This window comes from Stylophora pistillata, chromosome 1, assembly GCF_964205215.1.
Source record: "Stylophora pistillata chromosome 1, jaStyPist1.2, whole genome shotgun sequence".
Lineage (NCBI taxonomy): Eukaryota > Metazoa > Cnidaria > Anthozoa > Scleractinia > Pocilloporidae > Stylophora > Stylophora pistillata.
Genome location: NC_142519.1, coordinates 26,876,797 through 26,889,896, shown reverse-complemented (window position 1 = coordinate 26,889,896; position 13,100 = coordinate 26,876,797). Strand labels below are relative to the sequence as shown.

General features: G+C 37.4%; 1 protein-coding gene across 1 annotated transcript; it reads left to right on the top strand.

Moving 5' to 3' along the window:
• The first annotated feature begins 2,461 nt into the window (after positions 1-2,461).
• Positions 2,462-10,111, top strand: LOC148741889 (DELTA-thalatoxin-Avl2a-like). The gene is made up of 2 exons (XM_088746918.1): positions 2,462-2,574; positions 8,475-10,111. The coding sequence occupies exon 2, from the start codon at positions 8,495-8,497 to the stop codon at positions 9,920-9,922; it is 1,428 nt and encodes a 475-aa protein (XP_088603044.1). The 5' UTR covers positions 2,462-2,574; positions 8,475-8,494; the 3' UTR covers positions 9,923-10,111.
• The last annotated feature ends 2,989 nt before the right edge of the window (positions 10,112-13,100 follow it).

The window sequence follows — 13,100 nt, the reverse complement described above, 5'->3', positions numbered from 1 at the left end:
AATGACTATATAGTAATAGATATAATTCTATTGTAAATATGATTCTAATATGCGTAAAACTGTGGGCAAACTTTAAAATAACGGTCAATCGATAACATATTTGGTAAAAGGATAGGTTTTCAGTCTTTTCTTAAAGTTTCCAACAGTGTTAAGGTTACGTAGGTCATATGGTAAACTGTTCCAAAGTCTTGGGGCCAGGTTCGACATGCTCTATTCCCATAAGTTTTTGTTTATGACCTAGGTTCTTTTAATAACAAAATTGAAACAGATCTGAAAGTTATTTCTTGAGAACCACCCATTAGAATCTCACGAAATTTGGCAGGAAAATACTTTAGGAAATAAGTAACTGGAGTATTGAAGAAAAATTGATTTGAAACAAAGGAAATTCTAGAAAATTCAGTGAACCTTCAACAAGGGATAATTGAAGATCTCTCTGTTAAATTGTTAGCAAAATGTTGTTAACTTGTGAGTATCATTACAAGCTTGTTGCATGCAAGTTATTAAGAAAATCTAATGACTAGATTTTCTACAAATAAACAAAACGGATTTTAATTGCCTGTTTATATCTATTCACGTCGCCATGGCAACGGTACATACGTCAGCTTAACTATCAAAAACAAAGTTTGTGTTGTTAACTTGCTTGCTGCCAGTTTTGGTGACCGATAGATCAAGGGTTTTAGAGAAAATGGTGAAAGAAACAAAAGTATCAAAAACTGTGTTCAGTCACCTTAAGGCCGCAGATATGCCCACAGAGGTATAAAACTTGTTTAATCTGTTCGCTTAAGAACTGAGGGGATTTAAGACTTTCCAGATGGAATTTCCATTGCTGTTTTGAAGTTCGGTACGAACATGTCCCATTTCAGCAAGTCGAATTTCAGACTTGACATCCTGACGAAAGAACCGATAGGCATTCCAGTGAAGCCGGTCTTTTGTTTTAGTCGCGCTTTTGTGCCATTTATCTCGAGTTCTCGTGAGCTGTCGAACCTCAGGTGTGGTCTTGATTTTATTTTAACACGCTTGATGGATGCGTGAACGTTTAGTACATTTAAAAACAGAGAATTGAAAACATGAACTTGGTCATCTAAATCATCGAAAATGTTAGCTATGTGGAATGGAGCGCTAGCCAAGTCATCAGTAAATCTAGCGTGAGTATAATTCTTGTAGGTTCTTGCGGCGATGTATGAACAACGCGGTTTGGACGCTTTTAACTTAAGCGTCACACAAACAAGACTGTGGTCGCTGATTGTTGATGATTTCACCTCACTTTTCATTTCCCTTGGAAGTCCAAGCCAAAAAAATAATGGAGCTTGCTAAACCCATTAGAAGAAAAAGTTTTGAAAAGGAGGAGAATTGAAATCATCAATCAGCAGAAGAAATTGGAAATTGGATTATGAGAAAAACCTAATTGCACTAATAGAATATTTAGTCATCACACGTTTTAAAATATTCCGTCATGCTGTGTTTCGAGTTTTCATTCAGTCTGCGTTTTAGAATTTCGGGGTATTCCGCCTTTCCTACATTCCATTATTGTCAAGATTGGGTTCCCCATAGTTCGGCTTCAAGCGAGCTTTCATGATAAGCTATTGAGCCATCCACTCCCACGTGTTGCCTGTAAACCATCGCTCACCTCGAAAATAGCTTCTAATTCCCGTCTAGCTGTCCAAATTACTTTCAAAACCACTTAGAAAACATGTCGGATGACGTTTGCTCTTAAAAACCAGTTCGCTTGACTGCCTGACTACCTGACTACCTGATTCCCATTCTTGCTTTGATTTGCTTTGATTTACTTTTTCCTCGTATACTCGACATCAAGTGTCTTACCTGAAAATCAACTACTGATCACTAAGTTTCCTAAACAAATTTCTGACCACATTTGGTGCAAATTTGATGCAATGAAATCGCAAAATACCTAGGCGTCTTACCAGCATCTTAATTGATTTTAGGCAGCCATAATATATTAAAACTTAATCAACAATAGCTAGACACGAGAAGACTACATGCAGGCGTGTGGTTTAGGTATGGTTGCTCCTTCAAATCGTTCAATTCTTGTCAAAAAAGAGAAAGACTATCATAAATTTTGACGTATCTTACAAACTGTATCTTTATCCTTCCACTAGCTCAGAGAGAACCTTGTCGTGGAAGAACATGTGACGTGTGATTTACTTATTCATGAGGAGCAGAACGACCCTTGGCTCCTAAATTAAATTGGGAGCCTTATTTTTTTTCAACCCCATTTGGATCGCTAGAAGAGGGAGAGAAAGGGCAAGAAGTTAGGTGGGTAGATTACGACCGAAATAAACAATAATAATAATAACAATAATAATAAAAGCGGAAGGCAAGAAGAAAACACAGTACAAAGATGTTTTCATCTATTATTCTAACTCAATAATTGTTTTTCTCATTTTCCCACTAATTAGTATGCAAATGACCTGAACCATACCCGCAAGGTTACAGGGTACACTTTTTGTTGATGTAATAATTGTAAATCAAGGCTTTGCTCTCTGAAGTTTAAGCGAGTCTCTGATATCAAGGTTTGACATAATCCAAGAGAATCAGAGGAACTAGGATCTTAAGGTTAGTCTACAAACTAAAAGTTTTCTGTTTAAGTAAATTAGTCTTTTGATGGTATCGTAATTTTTAAAGTTCTGGGTTTTCTTTAATTTAGGAAATGGACATTTTATAGACAAAATTGTATTGTGTGTTCTAGCCATGCAAAAAATGGGATTTACGATCATGTATTTTCAAACTTTCTTGCAACGTTTTTTCGCTTTTAATGGTAAAACTAAACTATAAGTCACGAGCTACATGTAATGGTCACTTAGAAGGTGCATTTTACCTTATTTTTCATCAAAATGGAAACATTCTTAATGTCGATACTGGTTCCTTTTTATTAAATCAAATGGCAAAAAACAACAAGCAACTGGCTTGATGCCTTGTCGTCGTTTTGAAGTACAGTGTTTCCTGCTTTAAAACTGAAATGAGCCTCTCTTGGAGGTTACTTGACAAAAATATTCAAAAACATTTCGCGGAATATTCCAAAGCCCTAACATCCTCCAATGTCGTTCAAATCAAAAGAAAAATCTTTGGCGCGCGCTAAATGTAGACACTTTTTGGACCCCAGACCGTACTTTCATTGCGCAAAAAAAAAAGAGGTAAAGGAGACCTCGCTTAGTATTAAGGTCGATTATTTTAAACACAGCAATTAAATAGAAAACTAAATAGATATTTTGAGTCCTAGGTACTTTAAAATAAAACACAAATTTACAAAGTAAACTTTAAGATATAGCACGAGAAAAGAAGAAATGAACTTATCGAATACCGCGCATATTTGCCGGTGGGTTACTTTAGCTGCACTAGTTGCAACTTCAACCGTGATTTACGAATTAACCACTGCTTTCAAAAGTGAAATAAAACTAACTGCGAAAGCTGCTGCAAACGATCAATTTTCAACTTTTAATATTAGGACAAATACATTACGCACCATTTTTACATCAAAACGCTCCAAACGAGCAATGGAAAATTATAACACCGTAAAAGGAAAACAAAAAACAAAAAACCTAAAGTGCCAACTAAGTGGCGTTTGGATCTTACACAAAATCTTTTACACAAAAATATACCCGTAGTGTTACACTCTTCACGTCGTGAAATAAAAGACTCCATTGGATTAAACTACATAGAAACGTGTTCCGAGTTTTTGCGTCACCCTTTCCGAGGTTTGGCTATTTATCGCTCAGTTTCAGGCACAATTTCGTAAAAAATCATTAAGAACCAATTAGAGTATCTTATATGACCGTGTCTGGTGGTAGTAATTTTGGTGGTTTTGAGAGCATTTAAAAAAACAGAAACTTATTTTAGTTCTGGAAGCAAGTGGGACAGTACCAGCAGTACCTGTGCCGGAATATCGTATGACGAAAAGTAGGATGTGAAAGGCCATCATATCGACAAGAAACACTTACTAACAGGACAGCGCCTTATCTTTGTCGAAAAATTCAAGTATAAATTTACTACTATTGGGAAACAAAATTTTGGAGAACTTAACTGATGAACTAAATGTAATTGATTTGAAATTGTTAAAAATGCATACACTTTTTGGAACATTTTTTACAATTTCGTGTTTGTTGTCGCATAGTGGCTCATTATTGAGAATAGTACAGTTATGATCGGTTTTGTAGACGGCACTTAGTCTGATAAGAAATATAAAACTTACGTGAAGCACCACATGCCGAAAAGACCCTTTCTATAAAGATCAGTTAATCACTCGCGGACGAACGACTAAGAGAAATAGGTGACTACTCCCTTGAGCAGACAACATTTTAAAGTCTCATTTCACTAGAAGGACAAAATCAATTTATTCGAAAAAGTGGACGTAGAACAAACCGAGAGAGTCAGTTTGTAATACTCCTTTCGTTTTGTTAACGTTTTTTCGATGTTTGTTTTCTGGAATAGCTATTTTTGTTTCTTTTTCATTGATAAATTTTTAATAATGTTAGGTTTTATACACCACAAATCGCTGGTACTGTTTCACACATAACTCTCTAGATCTTTCGTGTTTCTTTTTCTAACTTTTTTCCCGCCTATACACACGTCAATTTAAATCGATAACGTTGACTAAGTTGCAACAGCAACAATAACAATCTTTATTTGTACTGCCTTGCCTGTGTCAAGTTAAAAAACAATATTGAAAATAAATAGAGTACTGGCTGTCTGGAATAGCCATAGCGGCTAGCGGAGCCGGGCAGACAGTAGACAAGAACATTAAATCAAAATAAATTAATGGTCAGCAAGATAGCACAAATACACACATAAAAAAAAAAAAAGGAAAAGAAGAGGAAAATGCTATCACTACGCTATTAGGGAAATCTGAAATAATTAGATTAAAATATGAGTATAAAGCATTAATATAAGAAAAGCACACGCGTAGTAAATATGACAACTAATAACATTATATGATTATATACATATTTTATAAACTATAAAATAAGTTATATTAAGGCTTAGAAAGTTTGACAGAATTTGACTAAAGAGTAATTAAGCAGATAACTTGAGAAAAGACACAACTGCAATCTGAGATAATATGAATACATATATCTAATATATAATTAACAACATCGCATTTGACCGATTCCTTTAATTTTGAAAGAGAAAAGGATTCAGAGTTTTCACTTATAGAGTTCCATACTTTAAGAACCTTTAATCTTATGTTGAATATGCCATAATTTGTTCCTATTTTAGGTAAAGTGTAGAATATATTTAAAGCACTTCTGACATTGTATTTGAGTCTTTTATTGACTTGTGTAAAGAAGGTATCAAAAACAGTTTGTAGAAGTCTGCTGTGAAATTTGTACATAAAGACTGCAACATTAAGAAAGACAAGATCAGGCAGCTTAACGATAATTAAACGCTTAAAAATTGGACTAGAATGGTCAGGACATTTAGAGAATGTCATGATTCGCATTAATCTCTTTTGTAAAATGAACAAAGGGTGAATTGTGGAAGAATAGGTGTTACCCCAAGTAATTAAGTCATAGGTTAGGAAGGGATAAACGAGGGCGTAATATAGGTTGAGCAGAATGTCTAAATTCACATAATAACGCAGTCAGTAAGAACGAATACCAATATTTCGTTTAATCTTTTAGCAATGTAGCTTACATGGCTTCTCCATGATAAGTTAGAATCTATTATAAGACCTAGATACCTTATTGACGACCCTTACTTTAAGTTTATGCCTTTTCCGGAGAGTGTGACATTAAAGGGCAATTTTTTTTGTGGAGAGTGGAAAATGACAAAATTAGATTTATCAATATTGAGTGACAGTTCGTTAGAGCCAAACTAGGTATGGATTTTTTAACTATTTAACGATTTTAACTCCATCCTTCAAATTTTATTCAAGCACTTTTAGATTTTTATGCTTATAAGACAGATTGGCATCACCTGAAAATAAATGACAGTCTAGTATTTTAGAGCAGTTACTAATGTCATTAATATACAAGAGAAACAATAATGGGCCAAGGACTGAGCCTTGAGGAACACCACAAGAAACAGGTTGAAGCTCTGACCCAATACGCCCTAGGGAAACGAACTGCTATCTGTTAGTAAGATAGGAGGTGAACCAATCTTTTTTCACTCCACTAATGCCATAGTAATTAATTTTTCTAATTAGGAAGTTATGATTAACAGTATCAAAGGCTTTACTGAAATTCCAAAATATACCACAAGAAAATTCATGGCAGTCAATTGCATGTTGTATCAAGTCTGCGATGCTTAGAATAACATGATCATTAGGGTGTCCCACACGGAAACCAAACTGCTTGCAATAAAGTACTTTTTTCTTTTCCAAAAAATCTAATATTGTCTTATGCATCAATTTTTCTAATAGATTATTGAATATAGATAGAGTAGAAATGGGACGATAATTGTTTAAACTTGTTTCAAGGCCCTTTTTAAAAACAGGGGTAACTTAAACTATTTGAAATTTATCTAGGACAGTTTCACTAGAAGAGGAGGCATTAAATATAATTTCTAGAGGTTTGGATATAGGATATTTATTAGCTTTTAGAATATTAACTGGGATACAAAGGGGCCCAGTAGACGTGTTAGCTTTTAAGCCAGCAATTTTATTTTCGATTTCCATAGTTGTAAAGGGAAATAAAAAGAAATTATCTTGAGATGGAGCTGTGAGATACTAAAGGGGAGATTTATTTACACTAGGAATACTCTTTGTCAGATTAGTTCTAATATTAGCAAAACAAGACGAAAGATGAAAGACGTTCACTTTTGTTGAGGTTGTTCAATTATTTATTTTCGCTAGTCACGTTTGCTTCTCAGATATCAATTTATACCACATTTTGGACAGCTGGAAGATTGGCAAGAGCCAGACGCATGGGAATTACCAGCAAAACTCAATCGTGGAGGGCCATGAATTGGTGGAGTTTTGGTTTCGCCATTGTACCTTTTAACCAATAAGTTGTCTACATGCAAATGCTCCTTTGAGCAATGACTTCTAAATTAAACAACATTTTAAATTGTAAATGCCAAGCGCAACTCACCGCTTCAACACATCGAGATCACGTAGAGATCAGGGGAAAGAGTGTATCGGGCGAATCGATACCATAAGGTGCATGGATAGAAAAGGTCCCAAAAGGGACTCCTCTGAGGATTCATCTTTTATGGTGCAACTCGGAACAACTCGTAAACTAAATCTCACCGACACACTTTACAGTTTAAAAGCTCTCCTCTTTGGAGGTTTAATTATTTGGTAAAAGAGCAAAATCTCATTTACTCACTCTTATACAAGGTACTGATGAAGACGAACACGACGAGGTAGATTCAAACAACTCGATTTAGGCTTCTTCAGTAACACTTTAAAGCATATTGTTAAGCTCGTGCGAATGATTTCTATTTAGAAAACATCACAAAGTATTGATACTTCAAATTGGCAAACATTCCATAAAAATAGAACTCTGAATTCAAAGGGCTCAATAGAAAAAATTCTTTTCTAAGATATCTAAGGGGTTCCATTCCTAGTTGAAATACTAGAAGTGTTACTTCAAGCCACAAAATATGAACCAAAAGCGTAAACTTTAGACTAGAAAAAGCAAATCGATGCTACACACTATTGAAAAGAAGAGAGAAGTGAACCCTAAGGACTCCTCAAAAACTACTTCAAGTGGCATGAAAGATAACATCCTAATTAAATACCTGAATCATTTAGAGCTTGGAGCGAAAGAAAGAGAATTAAGTCAATGTTCGTTGGAAGCGGCTTTTAGTCTTTAAAATTTAAACCTTTGTAATAGCGATCGTGTATAAAATACCGGTTAGTTGACGTCTAAGAAGTGCTACAATACAACTTTGCTACGTTAGCTTTTATAATCGTAACGGTGGCCAATTTACCATTTCAATTTTGTTGATATACTAGAATTATTTCGTTACCCCCACCGACGCAGCCCCAAACAGTTTCTTTAGAAACTATCAGCCTTTATTTACCACATGGATATGTGTTTTTGTTTTGGATGTCCTTGCGTTAATCCAGTTCTTGAGGAATTTTTGCATTAAAAACGTTTGAGGTGGCTTTTGTTTCAATGGCTTTTGTTTTAATCAAAAGACAAACATACTGAACAAAGACCCTTTGGTAGCCGTAACTTTGGAATGTAGCGTTTATTGCTTTAAAAACTGGCCCACTAAAGAGTGGATATATCTCAAAGCTCTAAGATCCTCCAATGTTGTTCTAAATCGATGGAGCAGTCTCACTAAACAGCAATATTTAGATGACTTAAACTTTCTCAGAGTAAAAATATAGAAGCAAAATGTTAGCTTTCCGATTTTTCCATTTGTAGCAAAAAAAGGTTAAACTGGAATTTCATGTATTCATCAAAAATTTTCATATGTAGCCTCATGTCAAACATGTTAAAATATTTCGGTCCCGTTCCGCTTTGGCTACTTTTCAAAGCACTTATGTAAAATTTTTTTCTTCATAGATTGTACTTCGAAAAGCAGAATGATGCACGTCCCTTTGGTGCTTCTAATTCTTGTGTTACGCGCAGTTAGAGAAAGATGTGTGGCTACCGTAGCTGAGAATTACGGACTGGGAAGAGTCATAGATCTTCGAAAGGTCAACTTACTGGCCGACTTCCAGGAGAAAGAGAACAGGATCTTTGAGGAGCTACCGCAGAAATGTCTCATAAAGAAAACTTTGAAGTCTTCAAGCAGCCACTTCGAATATTATGCAAATACTAAGGCGTTTTATGAATCACTCGCCACCCAGTCAAGCTTGAGCGCCTCTTTGCAGTCCGCGTACTCATTGGGTGTCACGGTATCGGTTGCAACAAAGAGAAAAAGTTCAAAGAATATTGAGGTGAGTGGCATGTCTTTGATCAAGCAGGCCTTAACAGAAAAGATCCACGTCGATAAAGAATGTCTACTGAATGACAACATCTCCACCTTGAAAGGAACATTTATTAAAGACTTCGAGAACTTGCCCGTACGCATAAAAAATCCCTGGGAGCAAAACTCGTGGAGGGAGTATCGTACTTTTCTTAACAAATACGGTTCTCATGCCATAACGTCTGTTAAGCGCGGATCAAGATTTCAGCAAATGACATTCGCAGAGAGCTCGAAAGCCTACAGTGAAAGAGATTTCCAAGTGAAAGCTTGCGTTTCGGCCGCAGGACCTACTCAGGTCGGAAAGGTCGGCGTCTCTGCATGTTCAAACGTAAGCCAAAGTGAAATATCCAAAGCAAGCAACATGAGCACGAGCGAGAAACGCTTTGTCAAAGGTGGAAAAAGGGAAACAAATAGCAAGCTGGCAAACAACGCGACGTCGGTTGAATTAATTAACCAACTCATGGATGAAGCTGATTCTTCTCCTGCGTCTGTTCAGCACACCTTTATGGCGATCTGGACGATCCTACAGAGCCGCTTTAAACAGGGGTCTCCCAACAACATCCGAGCCACAAACCTCGAGTACTATTACCTGGGATTCTTGAATTTTGATTGTCCTTTCATAACTAGCTCTGGACTTGCCGTACAAAAGTTTGACCATACCACAGGTTCCAGCAATGAACGTCCAGAATTCGAGTGTACCCTGGCAAAAGAGGGATGTCACAATGACGATGACTGTCACTACAAACCCATTTGGTGCTCCTGTCGTGGTCCAACATGTGTCCGTTACAGGTCAGTGAAACAAGGTGCAGGTGACACTAAGGAAACTGCATACGCAAACACGTTTGAAGATTGGGGATGGCATGGTTGCGATTGGAAATATGCTGGATCTTGGTGCAGTTGCTATAATAAGAATCGTGATCAGCGGAAAACTGTGTGGTCCTTGCCAAACAGAGATGCCCCCGCACATAAAGCATCAACCAAAACCGCTGATGAAAAAGGCAGAGGATTCAGGTCTCCAAGGTACTCCGAAAGGAAGGGATAATGAAAAAGGAAATTTTGGCTCACTTATCATTGAAATTCGGTTCACTTAAAAATTATATTATAACTTGACGAACAGTGCATGTGTCTCACTGTGTTTGAATAAAGGAATATATGTGAACATGTTTCATGAACAATCATTGATAGTACCTGTCTGTTACTCGGTCACCGAATAAACTTTGAAACTATTGAACCATGTGCTTTCTTCATTCTCTTGTCTTTCTCTTTTCACCGCAAGGGCTTATGGGTAAATACACTCACGGGTGCTCATGGGTCACGGACCTCACACTCTCCCCCCCAACAAAAAAGTCGTCCAAAACAACACTGCATACAATACAGGTATCTCTGGGTAAAACGTTTTGCAAACTAAAGTCACGTTTGTATTTGTGGGTTGCGCAATCCCACAAACAACAAACTGTCAAGTAATCACTCTTAAACTAAAGACGAAAGTGTCTGTCTTTGATTAGAGACTTTGAACCCTCAATAATGGCTTAAGATGCCTAATATGTTAATGCAAACATGTGCACTTTGTCGTACGTGTCCGATAATAACAATAATCATCATAACAAAACGTTCTCATGCATAGTCTCTGGCAGTGTTTTTGACCTGTTCCTGAACTTGTCTAATGATTACCAGCAAACTGGGTACGGAGGGATGACTGAAATGACCAAAATGGTGGATACTGAGGTGATGTGCTCAGCCACGGTGGGGGCAGGTTTGCTGTATTTGAAACCATATTCATGTTAGTGGTTACTCCTGGGTAGAAGGTAGGGTGACCAGGTACGTCATAAGTCATACGGATAGGCGGTCTTCTAATGCGCGGCTGCCGGTTTTCTACGATAGGTTGGGGTGTAGAGGATGGGGACTGTTCAGGTTCTGTACGGGTATTGGGTGTGAACTCATTCTGCAGGTCATCGACGGGTGGGTCAGGTTTTACATCCTCTGAAGTGTCTGCAGTACCACTTATAGCTAGACTCCTGTATATCTTGCTCTTCTGTCCGTGGATGTTCCACAGTGTTGTTTGGATATTTGGCCTGTAGTTGGTTAGGTGGAAAGGATGGGATGTCATCGTCTTCGTCGTCTTGACCAGCTGAACGTGGGGTCTGGATTAAAGGTTTGTTGTTCTGCAACGGAGGTCTCCGCTGTCGCTGCCTAGAATGAAGTTTAGTCATGGGTCGTACATCATCCTCCTCCACTGGTAAGTATGTGCAAGGTAGGAGTAAGTTGCGGTGCAACATTCTCTTCGTTGTCCCAGCCTCTAATCGAACTTCGTAAACTGGGGAACCTGCACTCTTCTGTTCTACGACGACATACAGGTCATTTTCCCAGTATGATCTCAGCTTCTCTGGCCCTCCTCGTGCACTCATGTTTCCGACCAGTACCCTGTCACCAGGTTCCAGCACAATGTTACGCACCTTCTTATCGTACTGCCTCTTACTCCGCTGAGTATTTCGCTGGGCGATTTCAGAGGCAAGTTTGTAAGCCTCTGACATAGCATTTCTCCATTTCTTCACATACTCTAGATAGAAGCCAAACCCGCTTGGAGGCTTGAGATTAAACATCATATCAATAGGAAGGCGTGGGGCTCTCCCAAAGAGTAAGAAAAATTGTGCATAACCGGTGGCATTGTTCTTTGTACAGTTGTACGCATGAACCATTTTGTTTAAATGGTAACGCCATCTTGATTTATGCTTCTCAGGCAAAGTCCGTAGCATGCACAGGAGAGTCCTATTGAATCGTTCCACTTGGCCATTGCCCTCGGGTGGTAGGGTGTTGTTCTGGAGTGGTAGGCTCCAATGAGTCTATCCAAGTTGTAAAACAGTTCGTTCTCAGATTCACCGCCCTGATTATGGTGGATTGTTTCAGGGACTCCAAGCCGGAAGATAAAATCATTATAGATCTTTTCTGCCGCTGTTTTTGCAGACTTGTCTTTGGCTGCATAGGCTTGAGCATATCGCGTGAAATGGTCCATTACGACCAAAATGTATTCATAGCCTCCAGAACTGGCTTCGAGGTGAAGAAAATCAACTGATATTATCTAAAAGGTGCCGTGGTAGATATTAATTTTTTAATCGACGTCTTCCTTGGCGTTGCCGTCCCAACTGCTCAAGGTCCCAGAAAATAGATTTATTCAGTTAGTAGTTGGTAAGAATTCAGATTGATAAATCTATATCGCTCATTGTTGCTGCACTGTCGGCTCAAAATGAAGTTTAATGCCTGAACACAAGCAAAGGAAAACTTTAAGCGCTTCTTCAGTTATTTAGACGACAAAAGCATTTTGTTAAATCCAGATTACGTTCTCGTTCGTCTGCTTAGTCACATAATACTTAAAGACTCGATTACTGATTTTCACTTGTCCTTCATTACTAAATAACTATTTCTGTAATCTTTAGAAACCAAATTTTAAAATCTATTGTGTTTGCTTACTGTACTATTTCAATTTTTGCAGACTGATGCTTCAAAGAAGAGAATTATCCGAGTGAAAGAGAAGATTTATTCGAAGGTACAAAACGGAGATGCACACTCATTTTAACAAAATGCTGAGTTAGAGCTAAGATCTACTCGTAAGGCCAAGGTCTGGAAGGTTATCGCTAAGGGCTGTTCCCGCCAAAAAACTTAATAAAAATTGGCGCGCCCGTATTTTTTTAATTGTTCTGTAAGTAACATCTGTTTAAATGCGGCAAATTTTCCCGCCAAAAAACTTAAAAAATCGGTGCTCTAAAATACGCATGCGCCGAATTTTTTTCTATTAGAGTTATATTTTCTAAATATAGTCTACGTTGCTAATAGACTTGGTATTTATTTTCTTGTATCGTATTACTATTAGTAAACAAGGCAATAAAGCTTAGTGATCAGTCTTGTCTCATCTTTTATTGTCTTCAATAAACCACTAGTTCAATAAGAATTGTATTTTTTTTAAATTCTATTCAATCATTACGTAATTTTCAATCAAAAATTTTCGTTTATATACTAAGACTTTTGGCGGGAAAATTTGGACCAATTTGCACAGAGTTTCCCCTTGCAACGTTTTGCGGCAAAAATTTTAACAAGGCTTCCTTCTCGTGCAAAAAAATTGAAAAGGAAACAAATTCTTAGTTCCGTTGCTTTTAAATGAAATTTTGACTTGACTTTGTCCATTTCTCAGCCAGTTTGTTCCTTTTCTAAATTCTTTGCACGAGATG

What these genes read in the sequence shown, in the direction of transcription:
- LOC148741889 (XM_088746918.1), top strand. Translation starts at nt 8,495, where the DNA reads ATGATGCACGTCCCTTTGGTGCTTCTAATTCTTGTGTTACGCGCAGTT.